Source organism: Rousettus aegyptiacus, unplaced genomic scaffold (assembly GCF_014176215.1).
Source record: "Rousettus aegyptiacus isolate mRouAeg1 unplaced genomic scaffold, mRouAeg1.p scaffold_m13_p_2, whole genome shotgun sequence".
Taxonomy (NCBI): domain Eukaryota; kingdom Metazoa; phylum Chordata; class Mammalia; order Chiroptera; family Pteropodidae; genus Rousettus; species Rousettus aegyptiacus.
The window spans coordinates 113,262,746-113,289,596 of record NW_023416295.1 but is presented as its reverse complement, the minus strand read 5'-3'; the positions used below and the strand labels follow the sequence as shown (position 1 = coordinate 113,289,596).

Sequence of the window (26,851 nt, the reverse complement as noted above, 5' to 3'; positions counted from 1 at the left end):
TAAGATTTGGTCAATCTAAGCTGTTGTTATAAAGTATACAAGAAACTTGAAATCTATGAAAACACATGTTATTGTGGGATATGTTCCCACAGAAACACTAGTATCATTAGGACAGTCTCCAAAGATTGAAGGATTTTATTTAATAATACAACTTAAAATCTTAAAAGTTTTTGTTTAAGAGCAGACAACAGTTACATTTTATAGATCATATTAATTATGCCTTTAACCCATTTTGTTTATAAAAAAAAAAGTGCAGCTTGCTGCCACTGTTAATTTAACTTTGCACATAAGAATGCTTTGTTTTCTAGAATTTGACATTTTCAAAAATCGAGAATTACTATGTTTTGTAAATGGAAATACCACTACTAAACACAGAATGCTATAAATAAAATGATGTCATTTGTTTCCAAAGACTATCAGTATACTATATTGATGCAAAAATTATTAATAATAAAAGCAAAATATTCCATGGCAAACTTTGGGGGTAAGATCAGGACTGTACTCTGTGAGTTATCTCAGGGTAAGCACTGCAGCCACAAGTGCCGATGAGTATTCCCAGGGAAAATGGAAATGGGTTAAAGTCATTGATTGTAAATGTCTGAATGTGGATAACTGGAAATCATATAAAGCCTTATAACTTACGAAGTACTTTTATTTAAATGATCTCTGCCAACTGTGAGGATTTTATTAGTGCAACCCAAACAGATGCTATTAATTTGACTCCCTCTATATTTACCATAATTGTCTATTTTCCTTCATCTTCAATTCTGCTGCATTAGTTCATGAGTTTGCCATCTCTCACCTGGACTATAGCAATAGTCTATGAGTTACCCTTCCTGCCCATGGTTTTATAACATTCCATTTCATCCTCCACACTGATGTCAGATAATCTTTCTAAAAAACTTTTCAGTGACGAAAGTCTTTTTTCTAGTCTCTCCTCCATCCCATCCCCAGCTTATAAACACTTTTTTCCTCCACACTAGCTACAGGAAATAATTTAACAGATAGTAAACACAGTGTTATTTTATACCTCTGTGCTCTTAACCATGTCCTTCTCCTAATCACAAATCACTGCACCTACATCTACTGACAAGCAACGTTCCTCCTCCAAAGTCCTAAATAAAGAGTTAAGTTCCCATTAAAATGTCCTTTCTCTTCTCATAGAACTGACTGATACAATTTGGATATGTCTGCTGAATTCTATGTACATTTTTATCATAGGTCTCATAATCCTTAATTGTATGAGTTTCTGTTTATCCCTGTCCTTCTGGTAAGTAGCTCCTTGAAAGAGAGATTAACCCCCTTATCGTTGTACCTCAAGTGCCAAACAAAACAAAAAACTTTCATTATTTTACTGAAAACAAGAATAAGTAATTGAAAACCAGAATCATTTGAGTTGAAGACTAGTATTTCTCCTACATCATTATAAAACATAAAAATGTTATGTTTATTAGCTACTTAATGCCCGACATTCTTATAAGCAATACATTTTAGTTTCACAATACTCATAAGAAAAGCACTATTTTAATGTCCATTTTACAGAGAATGTAACTAAGGCTGAACTATTACTAGAATTGCATAGGGTCATACAAACAGTAAGTGGCCCAGGCTCTAAATTCAGATTTAACTGACATGTATGTTTATGTAACAAAGTGGATATGGGAAAAGTTATAAATGAATGACACCAGAGTAGATGTTAGGAATTTACTCTTTTGAGACCTTAATACGAAGTGACCTTTAGTGTCAAACCAACGAGATCTTTCCAACCTTTCTCCCATTTCTTGTCTTCTATGTGGTTGTCCCTAGAACAAAACAAAACAAAACAAAAAACTTTACATTATACAGTGAGATTTGTATAGAATGATAATGGACTCTGTGCCGGGAATAGTAGGTAAGAAGTGAGAAAATCTTTGTCAGTTTGCAAACTACCTAACTTAAGTCTAAATCTTTAACCTTACTTGTCTCCCCCACATTACCAAGTGTCAAAATATATAGTGCCAAAAGATTGACTTTATTATTTTAAGTGTAAGAAGTTGAAAAATATTTATTTTTCTCTGAGCTCAAATTGATATTAAGATTTTTTGTCTTGTTTTGTTTTTGTACCCTATGCTGTGCCTTGTTTATGTATGTGGGATTTTATAGGAGCATGTATTTTGGGGGCTAAAACAAAAAAGCTGCTTTATTATTTTCTGAGAACGTCCAAGGAAAAATTATCAAAAACCACAGGTAAGCACACTACAACATATCTTTGGAAACATCTGCTTGAATTAAAAATAAAGGTAAAAGGCAGACACGCAAAGGAAAAACTGCAAAACAAAATGACTCCAGAAACCAGACATCTGATCTAGAGAAGTATATACTAAGAGCATCTATATTTTCAAGCAGAAGAGAATTTCACTGCACAGAATCACGTCAAGGGCTCATGTCATTTTTTAAAAAAACTTTTTATAAAATCCAAATAATGTATGAATGCTTGAGGTTTTGTGTGGGATACAAACAGGCTACCTCCCAGAGAAAAACAAATATAAAATGCAGAAATATTACTCTAATTTTTAAACTAAAAATGAAAACCATTAAATCTACCTTACCTAATTTTATTCCTTCTATTTGTTTCTTCTTTCTTTCTTATCATTAATATTTAACCCAATCTATCAAAAAAAAAATTGTCACCATCGTTTGCCATCTGAGTCCAATGACCCCTTTCAAAAATAATTTTGTCATTTAATAAAAATGATTCACAGAAGTAAGGGTAAAGAGACAGTGGAAAATAACTATATTAGAAAAATTTAAAATACATTTAAAAATTACAAACCTTTTTGTAATAAGTAAATTTTGGCATCAAAACAATAAAAATGAGATATATGTCGCACCCCCTTCTAGCAAAACAGAATAGTCCAAGCTCTTACTGCAAAACATTGCCCTATGAAGTCTCTCCTATTTAACGACCAACTGGATGTAATTACCATTTTTCCCGTTGTCCTTGGAAATATATTGTTCACTTATAGATTCAAGAAAATTTAGATATTGTCATCTGAAAACTCATTGTCTCATTGTCTGAGATTCCACTTACATGACCCATTCTACAACCATGATCCATTTTACCATCATCATTAGAGTACTATTATCTGTCTCTTTAAATTTATCTTTTGATTCATCTAATCATCTTAAATAATCTTCCTCCGTCAACTTTTTTTCTCTGTGCCATTAAGGGCAGAAAGTGAAAAATTCTGAATTCTAAATTATGTTCAATAAAAGCTAAAAGCAGACTATACTAAAGGTGTCTCTAAGCTTCTTTATACCTTCTTGAAAGATGATGCGATATTATGAGTAACCATAAGAAAATGAATGATTTTAATTCTTTCACTATTATTTTATCCTTCTAAAAGAATCACAGCATAAACTTTTTCTTTAAGGACCATATAGTAAATATTTTAGGCTTGTGAGCCATGTGATCTCAATTGCAACTACTCAACTCTATCACTGAAACAAAGTAGCCATGGGACAATACTTAAATAAATGTGATTCTGTTCTAATACAACTTAACAAAAATAGTGACATCAATTTGGCTTGTAGTCCATATATCTTTATGAATCTAGATGTTTCCATCATCTGTTTTATTATTTTTGTACTTCAAAACATAACTTGGAATAATCGATTATTGATGCAACACTTCTTCTAATGATAACATAGAAAAATGTTTCGAGTTACAGAAAAAAATAATATCATCAAGATCCTATAATGTAACTTAGATTTAGAGATAGTCCCCTGGATCTATAAGATAGAATGAGCTATAATCTACTAGATCTATAAGACAGAATGAGCTATATACTATTTTAAAATAACTAGATTTTCACTTTGTTTTGGGAGTAGTCCTCAAGAAAAACATGTTATGAAATATCAATTTTATTAATAGTTGGAAATACTAAAAAATGAAATTTAATTCTAAAACTTGCTGCAGATCCTATGGCATATTGAGTATTAAGAATCTTCTGTGTACATGGCATTGTGCTAATGCTAATGAAGTGCACTCATCTATGTTTGTACTTTTCCATAAAATACAAGGCCTAGGCATCTGAAACAAGTGAAAACCACGCAAGTCAGGAAGTGAAGAAAAATATTTGAGAGTTATGTTACTTACTGTTGACTAAAATTTAACAGCAGTTGGGGGTGGCTAAGAAAATGAGTCTCAAAAATAGATGTTGATTTTAATAAAGAGTAAAGATAAGTAAAGTTATAGTAAAATAACTAAAATTTATTGTTTAGGAAATATAAAAAATGTGAGTCCAGAAGTCAACTAAAAATCTCAGAGTGAGGACAAATCAAGTTTTGGAATCCCTCTGAGAATTGAAAGCAAAGAGAAGTTTCAGATAAACAACGGAAAAGAAGTAATATAATATGAGGTTAAGTTCAAAGAAAGAAAACAGAGTAACTTTAATTAAAAAAAAAAAAACCTATAATTAATGTGTGATTCTGAGATACCCTTATGTTAGTGCCTAAATTTGCTCTTAATTTTACATTTGCCAAGATGTTTGCAAGAAGATTAATCTCTCACTTGGTGGCAATTGCCAGATGCCTGTCTGTGGAACACAGAAGTAAAAGCATCCCACCCACTAGTTGAACAGCTTGACTTAAGAAAATATGAGACAGCTCTTAAGGGGAGAAGGCAAACAAAAACAAACCCAATGGACATTAGTCAAATTAGAAAAAAAGTGTGTTCAATTAATTACATAAAAACTTTTTTATAACTTGAAAGCAAAGAACTATTAAAAAAAGAAAGCAAAAAGAAAGGTAGAAACTTAATTTTGCACTGAACAATTTTACCAATTTGGTGAAAAAGTTCTAAAAATTATATTATTTTTAGGTAGTAAGAACTTTTGTGTCATGATTTGATTCTTAAAACTCTCAAAATATATTTCTAAGTGTTTATGATCTTTGTGTGGAATGCATGGATTCTTCATCTGAAAAAATTCTCCTTTTGAACCGCTAGCTTAAAAAAAATAAAGAGCATATTGTGTAAGAGCATCATTTTATGAGTTTTAGCACCTTGTGGATAAGCAAAGAATATTTAAATTGTATTTTATGCCTTCAGCCTGGTACATGCTACATTGGCAGTAAGATTTTGATGTAGTACATATTAATGCTGATTCTAAAGTGTTTTTACAAAATACATTCTAGAAAAGTCATTACTGATTATCTTGTAGTTAAAAAAAAGTAAATATCGAAAACATAACTGTGTAACAGAAAAAATTAGGAGTCGGAAGCCCTGATATCTAGAACTCACTCTGCATTTAATATCTTAAGCCCTAGGTTTTTTGGGTGGGTTTTGTTTGTTTGTTTGTTTGTTTGTTTTATCATAAGTTAAAATATTTTAGTTTCCCCCTTTTTCTATTAATCTGGTTAAGTAAAAAAAAAAAAAATGCCGTCAACTTTTCTCACTGAGTCCTGTATTCCGATGCCCCTTACCATTGGTTTTCTCTGATGTGTACTAGCAACCCAAACGGATGTTTTACTAATCTGGACAGGCCCAAGCAAGTTTACATGGCATAATAGAAATTCCTCATCAGGTTTAACGGTTAGATTTCTGAAAAGTCTTATGCTTGACAAAAATAATATTATCATCATTAAATATGTTTAAAACTGATGTAACAGAAGTTCCAAAAGGCATCTGAAAGAAACCTGATTCATCAGCATTATGAACTTACTTTGGTAAATGAGCTTTCTTCAGAATCATCTTCATTTTCACGCAACACTGCTGTAGCATCCTGATCGCTAAGATAAAATTTTTACCACGATTAAAGCTTTAATTAGGGAAATTGCATGTCTTCAAAAATACTTTCATTCTGCCCATACTAAATTGAAATTGGATATCTTTAAACTTATGTACATCACCGTTTTATTTTTTAAATTATCTGCTATAAAATTGTTCCAGATTATAGGAGACAAAATAGACATGGCAAGTAAATGTAGTATGTGATCGTGATTAAACCCAAGAAAAAAATGCTATAGAGGACATTAATAGGACAACCGGTAATATTTGAATATTCGAATTGTTCATTAGACAATAGTATTAGTTCCTAAACTAGTCAAAATCTTAATTCAATCGTGTATTGTGATGATCCAAGAAAATAGCTGTTCTTCAGGTACACACACTGAAATATTTAAAAGTTATAGGGCATGATGTCTGCAATCTACTGTCAAATAGATTAGGAAAATTAATCATTCAGATTAGTTTGTGATAAGGAAACCTTGGAAGGGGAGAGATAAAGTAAGTACCAAAATGTTAATGAGTAAATTTAGGTGAAGGGTAGGCATATAGAAATTATTTGTAATATTTTTGCAATTCTTCTGTAATTTTAAATTTCATTTAAAAAATGTTTTTTAAAAGTCTCTGTTAATTGTTATCACATCTATATTGTCTAATCGTGAATTATTTTAAGTGTATAAATTTACATTTTTCTGGACCAATCCTTATATCTACATTTAAGGTAAACAGATATCCTTTTCTGCACTATCATGTAGACTCTCTCACATTAAGAGGATCCAGCAACGATTATTCTATTTTTATTTAAGAAATATCTTATAACCTTCAAGGGCAGTGTCATAAACAATTTTAAAAATATTTTTATAAACATGCTTTACATACAAACATGTGGAAATACTTCAATAGCCTCTGAAACCCTTTCACAAATTGAAGTGGTTCTGAACAATTGATATACCAAAAGATCATTTTTGAGAAAGGCTATTACTCGAAGTACTAAAATTGTTGTTTAATAGATTAGTATACTAGAGTACTTACTAACTATAGTTAATTCAGGATTACAGTCCTTCTCTTGAGTAGATAAGCCAAAGTTGTCATAAATACCCTAATTCACTAAGTCACTTTGATTTCACAGTTTAGTAGGGCAGATTAAAATTGTAAATTAATTTTAGACATTGCAATTTTTGCATGATGCCCTTATCTAATATCAAACTGTGGCATCTCAGAATCTCATGCAAGGCAAGATAATCAGTGTTTAAATGCAAATCCTGAAATATGGATTTCAGCACAGAATGAATTTGAACTTCAAGCTGGCCATGACTGGGAGGACATGTAAGTGTTTACTGTTATGACACACACATATGTTGCTTTTGGCAAATTATACAAAAATACTACATAGCTTATTTCTGACATAAATTATGGTCCAGAGAAAGTACTGTTTATGAGAATATGGCAAAATGTTCCCTCCATCTCTGATTTACTAATCACTTATCTTAAAATAGCTAGGTAGTAAAGAAAAACAAGTAAAGTTTTAATGAATATTTTATAAGTGAAAGTGGATTTCACAGAAGTCAAAATCACTAAATTAAAATTTTCAAATAAAAATGACATTCTACAAGTAACATCTTCAGATGTTAGGCAATATAATTACAACATACAGCTAGTATTCAGTGGGTGAGAAATGCTCTTAACCCTAAATTGTGGAGATGCTTCAAGATTCCCTCAGGAGTGCAGATTTGTGGTAAGAAAACCTTTACACACCCAGTTTAGGATCCAAAATTTGAACTCTGTGAGCCAATACATAAGGATTTACTTTACCCTTAACTTGAAACATATTTCCTCAGATTCTTCAATTCATAGAAATTCAGTTTTAAAAGACAGTTAGAAAACATGAGTGAAGCTGTTTTTTTATAAAGGTGAATTTACTTTCTTGTCCAATGTCACTGGGTAGGTCTGTCCCTGATGCACCCGCTAACTTACTCTTCCATTTTCTGCGAACACATAAAAAGGTGTGGCTCTTAAAAATATCTTTTATGGAATTGAGGTCTTTAATAAAAATCTTTAAAAAGCAATTTCAAATATAAACCAAGGTAGAGTGGCTCTAGTTCTTAGACTTCATGTTCCTCAATTTTAGGAAAACCTTCCTTTCTTTCCCAATATAGTTAAGATTTCTTCCCTCGTCCATTGAGAATATACGTACAATTTTCTCTTTAATTATTTTAGAGATACATATTGTTATCTATTTATGGTCACACTGAGTTAATAGTCTTATAAATAGGATAAATGCCTTAAATTCGTGTGATCAATATATATATAGTCTTTGGTGCCTAAATTTTCATTCAAAAAATGTTTCCTTGCACCATCTACTGGACTTAAAAAACAACTGCACAGTACTATAAGTGATTACAAGTTAATCATATTAAGTCAAAATTTCAAACGTATCCAGACAACTATTCCTAAAAGTACACTTCAGATCACATCAAAAATGTGCACATAATTATTTTTTCCTTTTTCATGAGGAAATCAATTAAGCATGGGTGCTGAATTCATTAGCAACTGTTTAAACACACAAATAAAACAACATAAAATAGCACCCTGGCAATCCTTTTACAATTAGAGATAATGAAAATCAAAACACATTTTGTTTCTTCCCACTGTTTCCATAAACTCCACGGCTTCCCAGGCAGCTGCGCAGTAGAACCCCGCTTCTGAGCGCCAGTGCGCAGGCGCACTGAGGAGCGGAAGCGGGGAGGCGGGGCTAAGCTCGGATCTGAGAGCGGAAGAGGCCCCGGCTGCTGGGTGAGGCGCGGAGACGGTTTAGCGGTGAGTCTGGGGTCTCCCGAGCTCAAATCCCCAGACCCCGGGAGACGCCAAAAGAAACCGAAGGACTTATAGTTCCGGAGCAGTCGCTACTGGTAGCTGCTTCCCTGCCTGCGGCCGCGGACACCCCCGACTCCGGAGGACACGGTCTTAAGAGGCGTCTAGGCCAAGGCGCGGCCCGCGGAGCCCGACGTGTTGCTGCCGGTGCTGCTGTGAGTAATACCAGAGCCGTCTCCACAGTCGTTTACAGATTAAAATGGAGGAAATTTCGTTGGCTAACCTGGATACTAACAAGCTAGAGGCCATCGCTCAGGAGATATACGTAGACCTGATAGAGGATTCTTGTTTGGGCTTCTGCTTTGAGGTTCACCGGGCAGTGAAGTGTGGCTACTTCTACCTGGAGTTCGCGGACACTGGTAGTGTGAAGGAGTTTGGCATTCAGCCAGTGGAAGATAAAGGAGCGCGCCGCCTTCCGCTTTGCTCCCTTCCTGGAGAGTCTGGGAATGGGCCTGATCAGCAGCTGCAACGCTCACCTCCGGAATTCCAGTAGCTGCACCATGAGAGAGTCTGAGGGTGACCAGGACAACAAGATAGACCGGTCCTGTGGTCTGGAGAAGTTAGGTAGCTAAGTAGAAGAAAAAAAAAAAAAAAAATCAGACCTGTAAGTCCTAATTCCCATTGACGATATAGCCTTTAAAAACCCAAAGTGGAGAATTTAAGAATTCGGAATCTTTTATAAGTGTATTGCCTGTGATCAGCTTTGAAACCCTGGGCAGGAGGAGCTGTGCATCTTGCGCACCAAGCAATTGAGGTTGGTCTCTCAACACACCAGGAAGTGCAGAAGATCTCTGTACTGTCCCATTGCACAGGTGAGCAGCTGTGTGCCCAGCATTTAAGATCCTTTGGTTCCTCAGCCTTTCTGTCTGCCTGATGTCAAGGGCTTCCCTGGATAACTGACACTTTGGACAATAACTGATGGTCAGGCCTTTATCTTTGGGCCTCAGTGGGACTGCCCCTCTGATCTCTGAGCCTCTGCTTGGGGCTTCTCCAAGACAAATGAAAGTCAGGTATGAGATCTGGATATTAACAATTCCAGTTTGGGAAAACCAAGAAAATAAATCCCCAGCTGAATCTGATAGGGGAAGCTCTTTGGTCTTGGCTCCAACAAGAAGAAAAGATCAAAGCCACCAGTTTCCCAAAGGTCCAGCATTTACAGTGACTTCACCGGACTTGGGGACAAAGGCTAATCTTTTGCTGAACAGAGACCTCGTCCTGCCACCCCACCTAGTGTCGTAGGCCTAGCAAATAGACAATTTCGTTATCCAGGCAGGTTGAGGATTTAGTTATGGTCCCTTGGGGAGGTAGCAGGGACCTATGCAACTATGCACGATCTCTCAAATTGCAAGATTCATATCTGGATATATTATTCTGTGGATAACAGTTATGTGGGGCAGTCATTTTCCTATTCGTTACTAGTTATGTAGGCAGCCCGTGGGTCTGACTTGGTCATTTCACCAGGTCACTACCTGCCTCCTGCCCTAGGGACGAGACTGAACTATAGCCGAGCGTCATGGCTGTGTAGGAGGCTGCGGTTTGAAAACTGAGGCCAGCTGCTTCCAGCTTCCCTCAATAATGTGAATGGGTTAGTGTTAGGAGCCATGAAACAGGACTGGTTGTCTTTCATCTGATTGTGCAGTATCCTATTGAATGCCCCTGTTACTTGGATTGTGCAGTCACAGAGTTCTACTGTGGTGAATCTCTAGACTCGCCACGGTCGTTGCCCCTTGCAAAGGGCAGCCCTTTCCACTTGGTCCTCTTTGGACCTTGTGTACAAGAGCTGTCTTTTCACTGTTGAAAACCAAGGGAGGGTCTCCAGAAATCCCCTGGCTTCAGGGAATGGAATAAGGGAGGATGGGAAGTGTGAGCCACATATCAAAACAACCCTCCTCTTTACTCCCTGATGAAGGGTTTATGAAAATGTAGAGGCATGGGAGCCCCGTGTTGAGTGGGAACGGTGCTGCTTTATTTGAAATGTTTTCTTACCTCATTCTGTGCCCCAGTAAGAAGCCTAGCCTCATCTTTCTGGCTTGGCCCCATGCTCCCCTTGTTGCCTGCTCCACTGCCTATCCGGTGCAGCTCATGACTCCAGGTGCTGCCTGCCACTCCACTTTTACATTGACCAATTTCAGTTCATTTCTCTTGATGCTTCTGCTTCTGAAGTCTGTCCAGTTTCCTTTTTCTTGACTTCTTTTAAGTTCCCCCTCCCCTTGTTTTTGTGGGAGACTCGGAATCTTATGGCTCCCTCTGTTGGGATTAGGATGGAAAGAAAACATAATTGTATGTGAAAGGCAGTGAGATGTCTAAGCCTTTCTCCTATAGGACTGCCTTGCTAATATGCCTTCTTGCTGTGTCTTATTTCATGAGGAGTTATATCTTCCTATATCTGCCTGGATATTGCTTCTTAGGTCCTAAGCAGAAGAACAGCAAAGGCTAAGAGACACACGTGGATGGAGTGGGTCCTGATCCATTTTATCTAACTCTGGCTGTGCACGTATTGTTCCTTACCCAGGAGGAACTATTTGGACTGTATGGACTGATTTGGGTTACATACTCTAGAAGATTCAGGAAACCAGAGTAATAGGGCCTCAAGACTGTCCTTTGCATTCTACCCCTACAGGTGTCCTGGTCAGAGTTGGGGCCTAGTTATAAGTCTTCAAGAATTGTGATAACCTTTTAAAAAGTCAAACCTTGGCAAGAGATAAAACAGTTTTGAGTTATCTGCCCTTGACTTTTTATAGGCATCTTCCTTCAAGGGGATGCAGAGGGAAAGGTGAGTCTAAGTGAGACTCTGGCCTGCTTCCAAATGTCTGGGAAACAGGCTGAAGATAGGGGTCATGGTCTGTTCTTCAGGGAGGCGGTTCAGATTATGACGTTACTATTTCTCGCCTTTTCTCCTGGTTAGAGGATGAAAAAGTGGAAAGTAGTTTTGAGTAATGGTTAGTTCATATTACCTCCCTCTTGGTTTTTGTTTTTTGGCACCCACTATTAAGGCAGTAGACCCTTGCCCTGGATGGCTATAATGTGGGTTCGGGACAAACTACTTTAATTTTGGGAGAGAGAATGCTCCCTACCATATAGTTGACAGTGGTTAGGAATTCTCCCTTTCCCTACTTATCTTTCCTCTAACAGCAGACTCTTATCCTTCCCTCCTCAATTAAGTGTAATGATCACCCTGTAATTAAATTCTATTATGTATCTGAGTGTGTGTGTGTGTATGGGGGGAAAGGGGTTCTTTACAAATTTTCTGTGGTTTGTGGTTTATTCTTCCATACATTAGTTTTTAACACCGCATGCCCAGGCACCATTGCCTGGCAGTATCGCATGCTGGGGAAGTGTAGTGAAACTCACCCCTATCCTTTGCTTTGGAAATTCTTATTTTTGCATAAGTAGTTCATCCTATGCAGATTGCTAACTGTGTATTCCCCTTACCCCTATGGCCGCTGGTGTAAATAAATTGCATCTCCCCATTGGTAAACAGTAATAAACAAAATTTTAAAAAATGACTTTATTTGGACTCTGTATGTTAATCATTTAAAATTGCAGATGTTTTTTCAGGTATTGACATAGTAAAATAAATGTTGAATTGCTGTTGAACCTTAGTCACTTATAAGAATAGATAGAATTCTGCCCAACTTTTTTTTCTCCACCTAGTCCTGCAAATTAGCTTTCTGCAACCTGTAATGAAATAAACTATACACCGTCTACCCTTTTTCATATGAGCTAAGAAACTGTAAAAAAAAATATAATCCAAGCCTGTTGCTAAAAGTCCAGTGTGAAAAATGGTTCAATGTGACTAGAATTCAAGGTATTTTAATACATACCACTTTACTACTTCAAGCTAATACCTTTGCTCTAAAAAGGCCAATGATTCATAGCTAAGAAAATGAATCGGCCTTTCTCAAGGTAATTTTTCCCTAATACTTTATGTATTTTATTTTATTCCAATTCTTTGTCTTTCATTTTATATTTAGAATAATTGAGGTTATTTTTATGTTTTCCATTTCCTAATCCAGAGTTGGACTACTTCCCCAAAAGTTGTGCTTATTGCTCCTTATTATTAATAAAAATCATTTGTTTGCTAAAGGCCGTAATTTGGTAAAGAAACAAATTGCGAATTATGTTGAGATGAATACAAATTATAGAAATTGGGCCAGAGTAAAAATTATCTCAGGATACCTCAGGGCATCTTATAGACTTGTAACATGGTATTGAGTCACCTAACATTCAAATATAGTTGTAGCAATACTTTTGGATTCTATTTTGTATGTTTAGTTTTGAATCGATAATTTAGTGCTAACCTAGTGAGTTTTCTGAAATGAGATATTTGCAAGACCTTAGTGCTTTACTAAATTCTCTTTACAGTAGGACTTTTAAGATTATTTTCATGTTTTTTAACTGATGATCTTTATATTTAAAAAAGAGAAAAAGATTGCATACCTTTTAACTTCCTACATTTAAATTCCCTAGATACTGTATTTTAACTACAGCATATAGCATGAGATCAGGAACCTAATAAATGGTTCATATTTATATGATAAAGACAGAATACGAACCATGCTCAACTCGTTAAGGATTTGGGAAGAGATTTATACACAGTAATAATTTACACACAGTAATAATTGCTTCCATTAGGATCTATTGGAGGTACTTGAAAGTTTCTTTAATTTTTAAAAAAGGTTTTATAAAATCAAGATATATTGTGTTAAAACTCCAACATTTATACTTTGTTAAACACCTTTTCACATTAGTCCTTAATCCTTAAAATAACTGTCATAGTGAATTGCTACTTTGCAGATCAGCTAGAGTTAACCTTCAGCGTCAGATTTTGGAAGTTTTACTCTATGGAAGGCCCAACCTCTTGAGTCTCATTCATGTTCTAAAAGATGCCCATGATGCTTTGGAAGAAAACATTTGTTACAAGTGATGAACATGTTCAAAAAGATACTGCAGGTAAACCTGTAAATCCTTTTTTCCATTTTGAAAACATTTTAAATCCTATATTACGTAAGCCTCATTGGATATATATGAGCTAAAAAGGAAATACTATATTCATTTTAGAGATGAGAAAATAAATTCAGCAACAGTCACTTACCCACAGTTCAAAAATACAGAAGCAAAAGTAGAATGCTGGTGGTAGGCCAGTGCTATTTGTTGAAGCCAAAGAAATTTAATGTAATAAATGAAAAGACTAAACAAAGACTAACTAGTTAAAGAATGAAAAAATTGAGATACAAATGAAAATTTTTAGCATTGAGCTTGAAAAAATTGAAAAAAATGAAAAATTTCAAAATATAATCAAAAGTGACTCAAAGAATTTTTATTTTTTAATAAGGGAATACATCTAGAACTTAGAAAAGCCAACTTTTCTCATGACTACCCCAGTACACACATAGAAACACTAGACATTTAGAATTTTTACAGATGATACAGCAGAAAACAAAAAAAATTATGGTCTAATGTATTAGAATATAGATTTTAAAAAGAGTGAAGATGTTAGCAAACCAACTCCTTTAAAATATGAAACATTATCAACAAGCCTGTTTAATCCCAGGAAAGTAAGATTTTGACTCAAAATCATCACATTATTAGGGTAAGACTATGTGAAGATCTCAGTAGATACAGAAAAATATAGTTTGTAAAATTTAATATCAAATATTGATTTAAAAGTTATTCACCATATAGAAACAAGGGCTAAAAAACTCTGGTAAAGTACATACCAAAAGTTTACAATTGCTTTGCTTAATGATGAATACTTGGAAGTATTCCTTTTAAAAGCAGGAATGAAGAAAATTCCAATTCTCATATCTAAGTGGATAATTTTATAGAATCTATGAACAGACCACTGGAAGTAATGATAGAATACAGTAAAATTGATGGATATAAGATCAATATATCCAAAATCAGAATAGTAAAATGTTTTAAATGTTACATTTATAATGTAATGCAACAAAAATTATAAGTGTCCTATGAAATGACAAGAGAGGTATAATATGGAGGAAATGGTAAAATTTTCTTCTAGTATGTTAGAAAAAAACCTTAAATGGGAAATTATAGGATGTTCATAGATAAGCTCAATGTCACTACTCCAAATATATGAATTGGAAGTAATTTTGATAAAAATCCAAATAGACATTTTTATGAAACTTAACAAGCTAATTTTAAGATTTATATGAAAACCAACATACAAGAATAGACAAGATCTATTTGATGAACATGTCTTACATATAGCATGGTTTTAATGCAGAAACAGAATAAAATGGAGTTCAGAATTAGGTGGGCAAATAAACATTTATGTTATGCCGATGTATGACTAAATTGATATTATAGTCAATGAATTATCAATTTATCATTCTGGAATAAATTATCCATAAAAAAACCAAACAAACAAACAAAACTACTCCAGACACAAAAGTTAATTTCTATGTGCATTTAAGACTTACTGTGGAAAAATAAAACATCAAACCTGTATAGGAAAATAGAGTATGTTTGTAATAGTAGGCCAGAGAAAATATGTTAAACAAGTAAATGAAAGCAAACACAAAGAAAAGATTGATACTTTTAGACTATAGTAAAAGTAAAACTTTCTGTGCATTGTCATACTAGACATGAACAAAGCAAAACTTCGTGCCACAGTAGTATGTAGAAGTGTCACAGTTCTTATAACTAAAAGATTATTAACAAAATAATTGTACAATTGACAAATGGACAAAGTAAAAGGACAGCTCATTTATAGAAGAAATACAAATGTCAAAAAAGATGTGAAAAGTTCACCTAGATTCAGAGAAATGCAAGCTAAAAATAAATGAAATAACAATTTATACCTCTCAGTATGGTTAAAATAAATAAAATAAAAAAGAGTGATGATATCAACCCTGACAGATATTTGGAGCAATCAAAACTTGTACATTGCTGGTACAAATTGATAAAAATATTTTAGAAAGCATTTTGAAAATATTACCATTGATAAGCATAACCAATACCCTAATAGTTTCATCTCTTGTAGCATTATTTATAATAGAAAAAATTTAAAAGTGATATAAATACCCATGAAAAATATAGTCACTATACAGAAGTGGAAATAACTAGGGCAGCACAAATAAAATATTTAGTAAAACATATATTCTTAAAATTTGCTGCCTTTCATTCAAAGCTTAACAATATGCAAACCAATGCCATATATTGTTAGGAGGTACATGCATATGTAATAAAAAGTACTGTGTACCAAAAGCATTGAAGTGGACTTCTGCTTCCATTTGTATGGTATATGGTAGACTAGAGATTAGAAAAATGTATGGATGTTGAATAAATAGCAACAAAGATGCTATTAAGTGCCTTTCTATCCTTCCAAGAAAGTAAGGAAAAGACCCAACTTTTCCTTCTAAAGGCAGACAGTAAGCACCAGAGATTTAAGTGAAAACAACATGGGACTACACTGTGGAACATACAGATACTAGGGACTTCCAAATGGGAATGGGAGAATAGGCCTTGATCATGACAAATTGAGACCATTACATTCCATGTAAATACAAGATACCTGAAATAATCTTTGAGTCTTTAGTGAAAAGATGGGTAAAAATAGGCAAAGACCTTCCTGACTACAGAGAACAGAAAAAAGCTTCTGCCATGGCCTGAGGTGAAATAATTAAAATAATATCAACAAAATCATTTCCTTTGGGAATTTGTACTCATACCCTTGCTTTCACGTAGTTACTCTACCCTAGTATTCAGTGAAGACTCTACCGAAAAATTATAATGTGTCAAAGATGATATAGTTTTTAAATACCTGACAGAATTTGGGTCCCTCAACATTTTCAGAAAATATAAACTTGCAATAAAAGAAACATCTATTTCTTTTAGAAAGTTCACTTACATCATATTCTGCATCTAATTCTACTTACAAGAAAGGAGTTCTAATTCGTAGTTAGCAGAAATAATCTACAGAATTAGAACTCATTTCTTATAAATAGAATTAATAGATGCAGAATATAATGGCTATAAATTAAGTTAATCTTTAAGTTAATACAGGGCCTGTTAGGATCTTGGCCACACAGCAGGAGACAAGCGAGTAAAGCTTCATCTGTATGTGCAGCTGTTCCCCAGCCCTAGTATCACCAGCTCAGCTCTACCTCATCATCAAGCATTAGATTATCAAAGGAGCACAGGTCCCTGGTGTCAAAATGGTTGGGGACCGCTGATAATAGATGGAATTTTAAACAAGAAAAAGAAATGGAAGAGAATGATGATACAGTTATAAAAATGAAAGTAATAGAACTTCTAAAAATGAAAAAAGTATACTAATAAAATTAAAAACTCAATATATAGGTAAAATTGTTTAATTAAATTGGAAAAAGAAGAAAAGAATCAACATGAAAGCACAGTCTCTTTTGCTCACTTAGACATCAGAGAGTGTATTTGTGTTGCTTCCTCACTTCCCATTAACAAACTCAATGTGCTGTTTTCTTTTTAAGTAGATAATCGAAAGATAAAAGTGCAGCAAAGAAAAAGTAACACTGAAAAGTGCAATTGGATAGGATTAGAAGATGGCTGACCATGGGAATGGTGACTTTGCCAACATTCTAGAGACCCAAGATATGCAGCCAGAGGAACTTAATGAAGGTGAAATTATCAACAAAAAATGAGGAAACTGATTATGACAAAAAGGAAGATGTTTCAGAGGAACTGAAGCTACCAGTAAACTTAATGTTAAAGGATATTTTAGAACTATTTCAAAATACTGAAAATGCAAAGGGTAAAATGGTGTACAGTAGGCAGAATTCTAAAGACAATCTTTCTAGATTCTTGTCACCTGGCTATTCAATTAAACAGTAATCTAAACACTGCTATGAAAGTATTTTGCAGATGTAATTAAAGCCCCAAGTCAGTTGTCCTTAAGAAAGGGAGATTATTTGGCTGATCCTGACTCAGTCATGTGAGCACTTTAAAAACAGAAAGTGTTCTCCATCCGATAGAAGACAGAGATTTTGAAAGATAGGAAGGATCTGAAGCACCATTGCTGGCTTTGAAGATGAAGAGGCCATGTGAAAAGGAATTTGGGTGCATATTGGAGCTGAGAGTGGTCTTCAGCTGACAGCTAACAAGGAAATAGGTACCCGAGATCTCTAGCCATAGAAATTGAATTCAGCAAAAAACTTGAATACGCTGGGAAATGAATTCCTCCCCAAAGCTGCCAGATAAGAGCTCATCCCAGACATATTTTGTCTTTGGCCTGTGAGAATGTAAATGGACAGCTCAGCCAAGCATGCCCTGAATTTTGACCTAGAGAATTGAGATAAGAAGTGAGGGCTGTCTTAGGCAGCCAGGTTTGTGATAAATAGTATACAATAATAATAATAATAATAATAATAATAATAATAATAAAAACCACAGTCATAAACTGATCCAAACAATTTGCCAAGGCATTGAAAAAATGCTTGCTCTGAATTATAATTTATATATGTGAATAAGTCAAGTACTGTTTAATTATTCTTGAAAAGTTTTATACAAATAAAGCACATTCATTCTCAATGTTTCTAATGTTTAAATTTACAGGGTACTAAATAAAAACTGCTTTACCATTTTTCATTTCCTGATACATTTAATCATTGCCAATATGAGAGTTTTTAATAGTTTGACAAAAAAGTTTTAAAAGTTATCAGATGATCTTAATTGTTTGCATTTATTATTAATATTGCCTTGCACGATTTTAGCGTGCAAAGTCAATTTACAGTCTACACCTGTGCAAGGCTAGTACTGCCTGTATCGCTATCGCTTCCTAAAAATTTTCAGAGATGTTAATGCTTCATCTTTTCTAAAATTGTATTTCAAATTCAAAAAATTAGCAATCAAGAAATTACACATCAACCTACCATAGATAATTTAACCTAAATTAGCCTAAAACACACAAAAGATATGGGTTCCCCCTAGATAGCTCTTTGGAGAAGCTTATAAGACTGACAGAAGAAAAAGAAAAAGAAGGAAAACAGTTGGTTGCAAAAGCAGAGAAAGAAGACTATAAGCTAAATGAAATAGGAAATATTTAACCAAGAATCAAGGGAGGAAGACAGTACTTCCTGCATGAATGAAAAATAAAGTAAATTGAGTGATGAGAAAGAACACAAAGTATAAGGAGAGAAATGTTCATAGACACTGTACTTAGATATTTATCCCTTAATTCTCAGTCTCTCATTTATTAGTAGAATGAATTTGAGAAAATAACATTCTTTAGGAACTCAGATTTTCTGTTTCTCTTAATAGAGAATAGCAATAGTACTTCACAGTTATGAAAACTAAATATGTGAGATTAACGTTGTTGGGATAATGGGTGGTAACGGGAATAAAATAAGGCTTTCCTGAGAAGGTGATATTTAAACTGAGAACTTAGAGTTAATTTAATTTCCCAAGATAAATTTATTAGTGTAGGTAAAGGGTGAGTTGGGGGTGGGTTGTTAGAAGTTTGGGAAAAGTGGTTGGAGCTCATGTGTTAGAGAACCATTCACATGGAAAGTTTAAAGCTCTGAGAAAATGATCATTTTGTGCCACTGAGGATGGGAAAAAAAAATCTCAGTTACTAACATAACCCACATATCCCTTCCATCTCTATCAGGAAGTTTCTGGATGCTATTGAAAGGAAGCACCGTTAGATGGTTATCTTTATTATTGGCATAAACCCCTTACTTGGATTTTATCAGGTAAATAGATAAATCATAATTAGAAATTTAATTCCACAGAGCTCTAAGTAAACAAACTCTCATTAATATAGTATTTTACACCTGCAAGGTTAACCTTACACCTGCATAGGTGCTGTTTTAAATATACAGCGACCTCTGATTGTAATATGCTTTGATATCCTAAACTTACTCTTCTCCCACTGGACTCTCCTTGGTCTCACAGCTCATTCTGTTTTCAAAGATATGCACGCATGCATGCACATACATATGAGCATGCACATGAGTTATTACTTTAGATCAAGTCCCAGTTCAGAGTGAGGTTAGTGACTCTGCTTTTGCTCTTCATGTTGTATGTATTATTACAGTTCAAAGCCTACTTTCAGACCAGACACTTTTACAGTTTTAAGATGGATTAGTATTGGCCTCTTAGGTACTTCTCTTATAGCTAAATTTTTTAAAATTAAAAGTGCTTGTGTTATTTCTGCTTTTTACTTAGTTGAATTCAACAATGACCCAGCAAGCAACTTGAACTTTGTCTAATAGATTAGAAAAACATTAAACTCAGTTTTGGCTATTCAACAAACTCTGACCCCAATTAGGTAAATTTCTCCATTAAGAAATTAATAAGTTCGAATGAAATAAATTCTTAGTTCCGTTCCACCTGTACTGTTCTGATTCCATGAATCAAAATGTTAGAAAATAACTACTCAAATTATTTTATTCCAAGGCCAGTTTTTAACATCTAAATGTAGAGAAATTGTCACAGTTAGATTATAGGTTCCTTTGTGTCAGTCTGTGATTTTTCTGTTTTGTAAATTGCTGCATGGGTTTGCTCTAGACCTCTATTACTCCTTTGGCTAGAAATGTATCATTCTAAGCCATGCTCTCATTTCAGATTTACATTTCCAAGGACATACTAGGTATCTCTAACTGTGTGTCCCATAGGAACCTCATAATTCCCTTTACACAAAAGTGGAATCTAGGGAGCTGTATTTTCTATATATGTCCCAATGAATATTATGCATTCTAAATGCTGAGAACTACTCTCCTAGAGAGAAAGCAGAAAATAACTATATGTTTATCCTCTCTTTTAATCTCCAACAGGCCATCCTTAGCATGTTTGGAACCTTAGACTTTTTATTTTTTTATTTTTATTTTTGGCTGAGCTCCTGTGTACATAAAACATTCAATTTAACAATATGAGAATTTAAAGACATGGCATCAGGCCCATTGCAACGCCTTTACAAAGACTGAAGTTTAAGAACTATTTATTCCTTAAGTTATGACCCTGAGATTCCTCACCTTTTACCTCTAGAATTATATAAAGACTATATCATCCCTCTGCACCTAAGCGTTTAAAGGCAATGCATATTCCATTACATAGCACTAGTCTTCTGTTTGCATACCTTTGAATCAGTTGTAAAGGATCTATTCTTTTGTTAAGGAGTTTAGTGCTCATTTTAAAGGGTTCTATAGCATGAACAAAAATGACAGTCTGGAATAATAGATGGAAATATGAAACAATTTAATTTATTATCACATCAGAATTAATGCCTGTGATGAACTCAGTTGCATTTGTAGTATAGTTATTGAAGTATTTTTTTCTCTCAGATACTATTTCCCAGTCTCTTGGTATCAATATATTTTCTACTTTTATTCAGCTAAAAGTTTGATTTAAGAGCATTATATTTTAGTCACTGATTTACCCCCAACAAATCTAATGACTATATATAAAATTTAAAAAGACTTTGATTTTCTCATCACCAACTTATCATCAACAGTAGCTATAATAATTATTTTCCTCTGAATAATGACAGCAGGCCACAAGAACAATAGATTAATAAAACCATCTCTATCAGAATAATATTCTACTAGTGGAGAATATATAAGAGTAAAGACTCCCATTGGTTTATCAAGTATTTATTATAGGCTGCTCATTATTAACAGGGGAAATAATAATCTACAATATTGTCTAAAATCCCCCCATGAAAGTAATGTTAACTGATCTATAACAGTTATAATTTTTACTATTGGGAAAGCTATCGAATAGGCCCAAGGAGGCACTAGAAGCCCAGAAAGTGGTATATTAGGGACATTTTTTAAGTTTAGGTGGAAAAAGATAATTAAGCTACTTTATCTTGTGGATATATGCAAATATTTATCACACCTCCTGCCCTAACAAGGCCCAAAGGGCTATTACTAGAGTGACCATACATCCTGGTTTTCCACGGAGAATCTTGGTTTTCAACTATTTTTAGGTGTTACTAATAGTGCCTCCTTGTCCTTTTAAAAGTGTTATATTTTGGACAATGAATTATATCATTATCCTAATTATAACTCACAGAATAACTGAGAGATTTTTTAAAATAGAGATTGAAGACCAAACTGTAGTGGAAGTCATGGGAGCAAGTCTTCAAAGAAAGTGTTAAATTTACATGTAGTATAATGTGTTGATAGTAGTATGTAACTAATCAGAAGTTAGAAATAAAGGTCTAATGCATCTCTATATGGTCAAAAATGTACAGTAGATTAGCTGATGGAGTAATTTGGAATATATGGGAAAATTAAAGAGATAAAGATATTTGAAGCTGGATCTTCCATGCTTTATGTGATTTGGCATAAAGAATGTACAAGGGGTAAACTGGAACTATGAAAAAATGCATTACTGTTATATGATCTGGGAGTTCAATTTGATGCCCTTGCAAGTGAAAGCAAATTGTCCAAACTTCAACCTTTACCTGTAATTCAGTGACAGAACTATGGGCAGACTGCATTTTGGAACCAGATCGACCACTTCGAGATGATGCTCATAAGCAATGCAATACAGCAGGTAATACATAGCAACTCACAGGTATTAGCAGGTAGCATCATTAAAAAGAGGGTGGGGAGGAATAATTCAGAGTGACTTTCTCTATTCATGTAATAGTTAGTCATTGTTCTTGGGTGAGGAAAATATTCCAGGTCTTAAAAGTTACCTACCATTGATGGACATAAAAAACTACCAATTGGTGCTATTCAATACAATTTTCTGAAACAATGGAAATGTTCTATGTCTGGAACTGTAGATAACTGTGGGAATGCAGGGTAGGGATGGCTACTTCAGAGGTAATGACACATCATATGAACAGACAACTGGGTCTTTTCTGAATGAAATCAGCTTTTTTGTCACTCTACCCCCAGTCCCAAAAAGAGAAAAAAGAGAACACAGATGTATATGTGTCCAGTTTTCCAGTCTTATATAGATTCCATATACCTTTATGCACATGTGAAGTCTGTCCTGTTACCCACTTGGCCCATTCTAACCCCAGCGGCTTCTTTCTCTCTGGTCCCATTTCTTCCTGATTTTCTGTGTTCAGGATAGAGAAAAAGAACATTTAACAATGACCATATTTTACAAATACCAATTTATGTAACTAAATAATCCAGCTGAATCTACTACGATAAAGTCTTGGCCCTACAATTAGATATTGATTAGTTCTTTGTAGCAATGATAAACATCAGAATGAATATCTTTAACTGGTAATGAGCAAATTGTCAAGATACAACATAGAAAATTAAATCTTCCCATAATAACTATGATCATCATCATCTACAATTTGCACATACATAGATAGAGAAAAGTAATGTCCTACACTGCTGAATGATTTGTATGTTCTGCAATCCCTCTCACTGACAGATACATGGAAGGTACTCATTAAGTGTTATGGAATTTAAAAAATAGCACACATCTCTGTGTGACATTGTGACAGAAGCGTGATTATGTTTATTGTTTTTCTGTAATCAATTTTTATATTCTTTTTTAGTGTTAAGTATGTGTTCTCAGAAAGAATAAATTTTACCTGAATTATAAAAGTGAACCCACCTCTCTTCCACTTTACAGCTGACGACACTGAAGCACAGAGAAATTAAGTTACTTACTCAAGGTCATGTAGATTGATTCATCCATTGAATCGATTTGTGGTTTCTATTGCTATATAACAAATCACCGCAGATTTAAATAGCTTTAAACAACAAAAATATGTTATCTCACATTTTCTCTGAAGAAAGACTCCAGGAATAGATTAACTGGGTCTTCTGCTCAGGATCTCACAAAAATCAAGGTGTGATATTCTGAGCAGAAGACCCTCGTCTGGAGCTCTGGGTTGGCAGAATTCATTTCCTGAGGTCGTATACTTACTGTCCCGGTTTTTTTGCTAGCTGTTGACCATGAATTGCTCTCAGCTTCTAGAGGCCCCCTTCCAGTTCTTGCCATATAACCACCTCTTCTCACAACATGGAAGCTTATAACCAACAGAAGAACATCTCTGATGCTTCACTCTCTTTTAAGTACTCACATGGTTATGTCATGACCACTCAAGATAATCTCCCTTTTTATGAACTCAAGAGTCTACAAGTAACCTCATAGCAGGTGTGATAGCCCATTATCTTCAGAGTACACACACCCTCATTTCTTCCAGGAGTTGGTTAAACAGGGTTTGTAAGCCATGGGGCCATCTTAGATTTCTGCATACTACATCCTTTTCAAACTCTGCTTTTACTTCACTCCTAAGTACCTGGGTGTTAAGCTGTTATGAAGATAAGGGTGGCATATCCAAAGGTAGCATGTCCTGTTTGTTCTCTCATCTTCAAGATTATGTGAGTTCAGTGTGAGTAGGTGTCATAGAAACAACCCGCAAAGAGCTCCATCTATCAAATCCTGGAGTCCTCCAGGGTCTTTTGTCCATCCGTATCATCTGGAAGCACAATATCCATGGACCTGCAGCCATGCTTTTATCAAAACAAGTCAACATCTGTTAGTTAGGGATCTTGATTGTCAATTTTTATTTCCATTTATAGAGAAAACCTCAGTAATATGTGGGATGTGAATAACAACAGATTGTGACAGTCCCTTTTTTGCAGCAATGAGGACCTTTTGAATCATTGTCCTCTTGCCTACTCCACTCACCACTACCCTCAGTCTCAAATGCTCTATCCACATCGCTCTCACCTCCCTCATTTCTAATGGAGATGAACAGTGCAAGCATACTTCTTGAAGGCAGAGACCATTAACCCCAGCATAACTCCTTACAAAGTACAGAATTTCCTATTAGAATGTAAGTTTCAGGAGAACTGACGATAATAGGCTTGCATACTGCCCAAGATGGTGTCTGTCACATTATAGGTGCTGAACAAATATTTATAGGATAAATGACAAAAGTAAGTGTATATCAATTCAAGTAATAATGTTATGTTAATTCCAAGAGTAAAACAATGGATCATTTTGTTCTTGACAAGGAGGAACAAAATTTTCTTACCATTATTTAAATTATGAAATCTTTCTAAATATTTGGATATTTTAGCTTTTATTCTGAAGGATTAAAGAATTCATTTTTTGTTTTTAATCTATTTTTTTTTAAGAAATGTAAGATCTCATACTTTAGGCAAATTCATGACAATTTAATTCATGACATTAAGAATCATGGCATTTTAAAATTATCTTTAAGAAATATAGCAATCAACTACTTGTCCTCTTTTGCCTAGTACATTGTGAATCCAAACAGTGAAATGGAAAGTTTTTCTGTTTGCTTGCAAAATGCAAATGAGATAGATTAATATTCATCTCACAACTTCCACTTACGAGGAAGCACCTTAGCAATTAAAGTTTGATTAATTTATTTTCTTTTGGGGGGCAGCATTAATGAGATCATCACAACTTCTGTAAAAAACTAAAATGCTAAGTTATAAGGGTGGATTATTATATGATGATTTAGCCTGAAATTTTACATTTTAATTTTACATGGAGGAACAAAGTTATGATTACATAGTTCAATACGACAAAATGAAAAGCTTATAACAAAACACACAATGCCACAACAAAAGCATCTAACAGATCTTAGAGAGCTACAATTAAATTTAACCACTGGAACACAGAAAAAAATACTTGGCTTTAAAACATTTCTCCATTTCTCTCATATCAAGCTATTTATTTTTACTGTTGTGCTTGCTAATATGAAATTCATCTTAAGATTGAGCAACACTGGCATATCTATTCTTGTCATGATGGAAACTGAATAAAATTTAAACCTTGATGAACTTTTTTTAGTGACCAAATAATGATAGCCAAATCTCAGGTCTATTGAGAGTAACAAATAATTTCATGTGCCTAAAAAATGTCATTTGAATAGAATTTTTTAACAATTATTTTTCAAGAGTAACATCATTTTTAGATTTGAGAACAAAGACAATTCATTCATTAAGGAAATAATAACTAGATTACAAGTCACTTAGGTTGTAATTTTAAATGTCACCCACTTATCCCCAATGATTTTGTTCTTTGTTTTTAATTCTATGGTTTTGCTACAGGTCAACCAATTACTGAACAGTTCAGATAGCAAATCAGAAAAATGGCTTCTGAGTGTCATTTAATGAAAAGAGCCTTTTTTCTAAAAAAAAGAATTTAAGTGCAATCTCACAGAAGGACCAAATCAATGTATTAGATTATTTCAAAGTAAACTTTTGATGTTGATTTAAAGCTCCAGACTAGGAGTAAGGAGCAGATGTTAATATCAATTCTATCACAAAAGAGCCATGTGATTGTTGGCAAATCATCTTTCAAACTCAGGTTTTCTCATATCTAAAAGAGGATAATTATTTTTGCCATTGCACCCTCATGGTGAAGTTGTCAGAATTAACTAAAGTCACAAATATGACAGGGTTTTTAAAAAAAAATCAATGCGTTTTATTCTTATTGTTTGCCTCAGAGCAGTTAATGTACATGGGTATTGCAAGCCCAATGTTCACCAATATCTTCAGCAGGAGAGATCTAGTGGAACATTCGTGAGTTACCTTTTAATGTCATTGAATTTTAATGTTACTCAAAGGATACATAACAACTGTATTTTCTACGAGGAAAAATATTAATTCTCTGCAAAGTGTTATTTCTTTGTTTATTTGGTAATTTATACATGTTTCCAAGTATTGCAATGATTTTGCAGTAAGATTAGCTAACAAGAACTCTTCAAAGAGTAGTTGAGAATTCATTTGCTCTTAAACTCTTTTTAGATGTATATAATTGTATAAATATAATAATAAATTATAAGTAAAATAATCTTCACCATGTGAGCACACCTTGCAGAAAAGAAAACTTACTCAAGACCCACACCTTTTCTTAATGAACTCCTTTGCTTATCCTAAAGGCCTATTCCATTGTTGCAGGATTGCCAATATCTGTGGTATTCTCAGTGATTGATTCAAAATTATACTAAATTTTAGCAAAATACAACAATTTTTTATTTCTTCCATAATTTGTTATTCACATATAGATTTTTAAACAAGAAAAAAATACCATTGTGTAATTTATGTAGCTTCCATTTTCTGTGTTTTCTCTTTTTTTCTCTGTGGACTTGGGCTGTAATGATTCTTTTTATCAATAATCTATTCCATTATCATATAGCAGTAGGAGAAGCGAGTGGTTTCTCATGACCGAAATAGGTAACTGTACAAACCATATTATTGAAAGCTAAGAAATAATCTTTTCTATATGCATACAGCTCAATCAATTCAGTTA

The 26,851-nt window shown here is 34.1% G+C and overlaps 1 protein-coding gene across 1 annotated transcript; it reads left to right on the top strand.

The window, feature by feature from the left end:
• Positions 1–8,507: 8,507 nt before the first annotated feature.
• Positions 8,508–12,142, top strand: ATXN7L3B (ataxin 7 like 3B). The gene has a single exon (XM_016125454.2). The coding sequence runs from the start codon at positions 8,835–8,837 to the stop codon at positions 9,126–9,128; it is 294 nt and encodes a 97-aa protein (XP_015980940.1). The 5' UTR covers positions 8,508–8,834; the 3' UTR covers positions 9,129–12,142.
• The last annotated feature ends 14,709 nt before the right edge of the window (positions 12,143–26,851 follow it).

Coding starts and splice junctions, on each gene's coding strand:
- ATXN7L3B (XM_016125454.2), top strand. CDS start 8,835: ATGGAGGAAATTTCGTTGGCTAACCTGGATACTAACAAGCTAGAGGCC.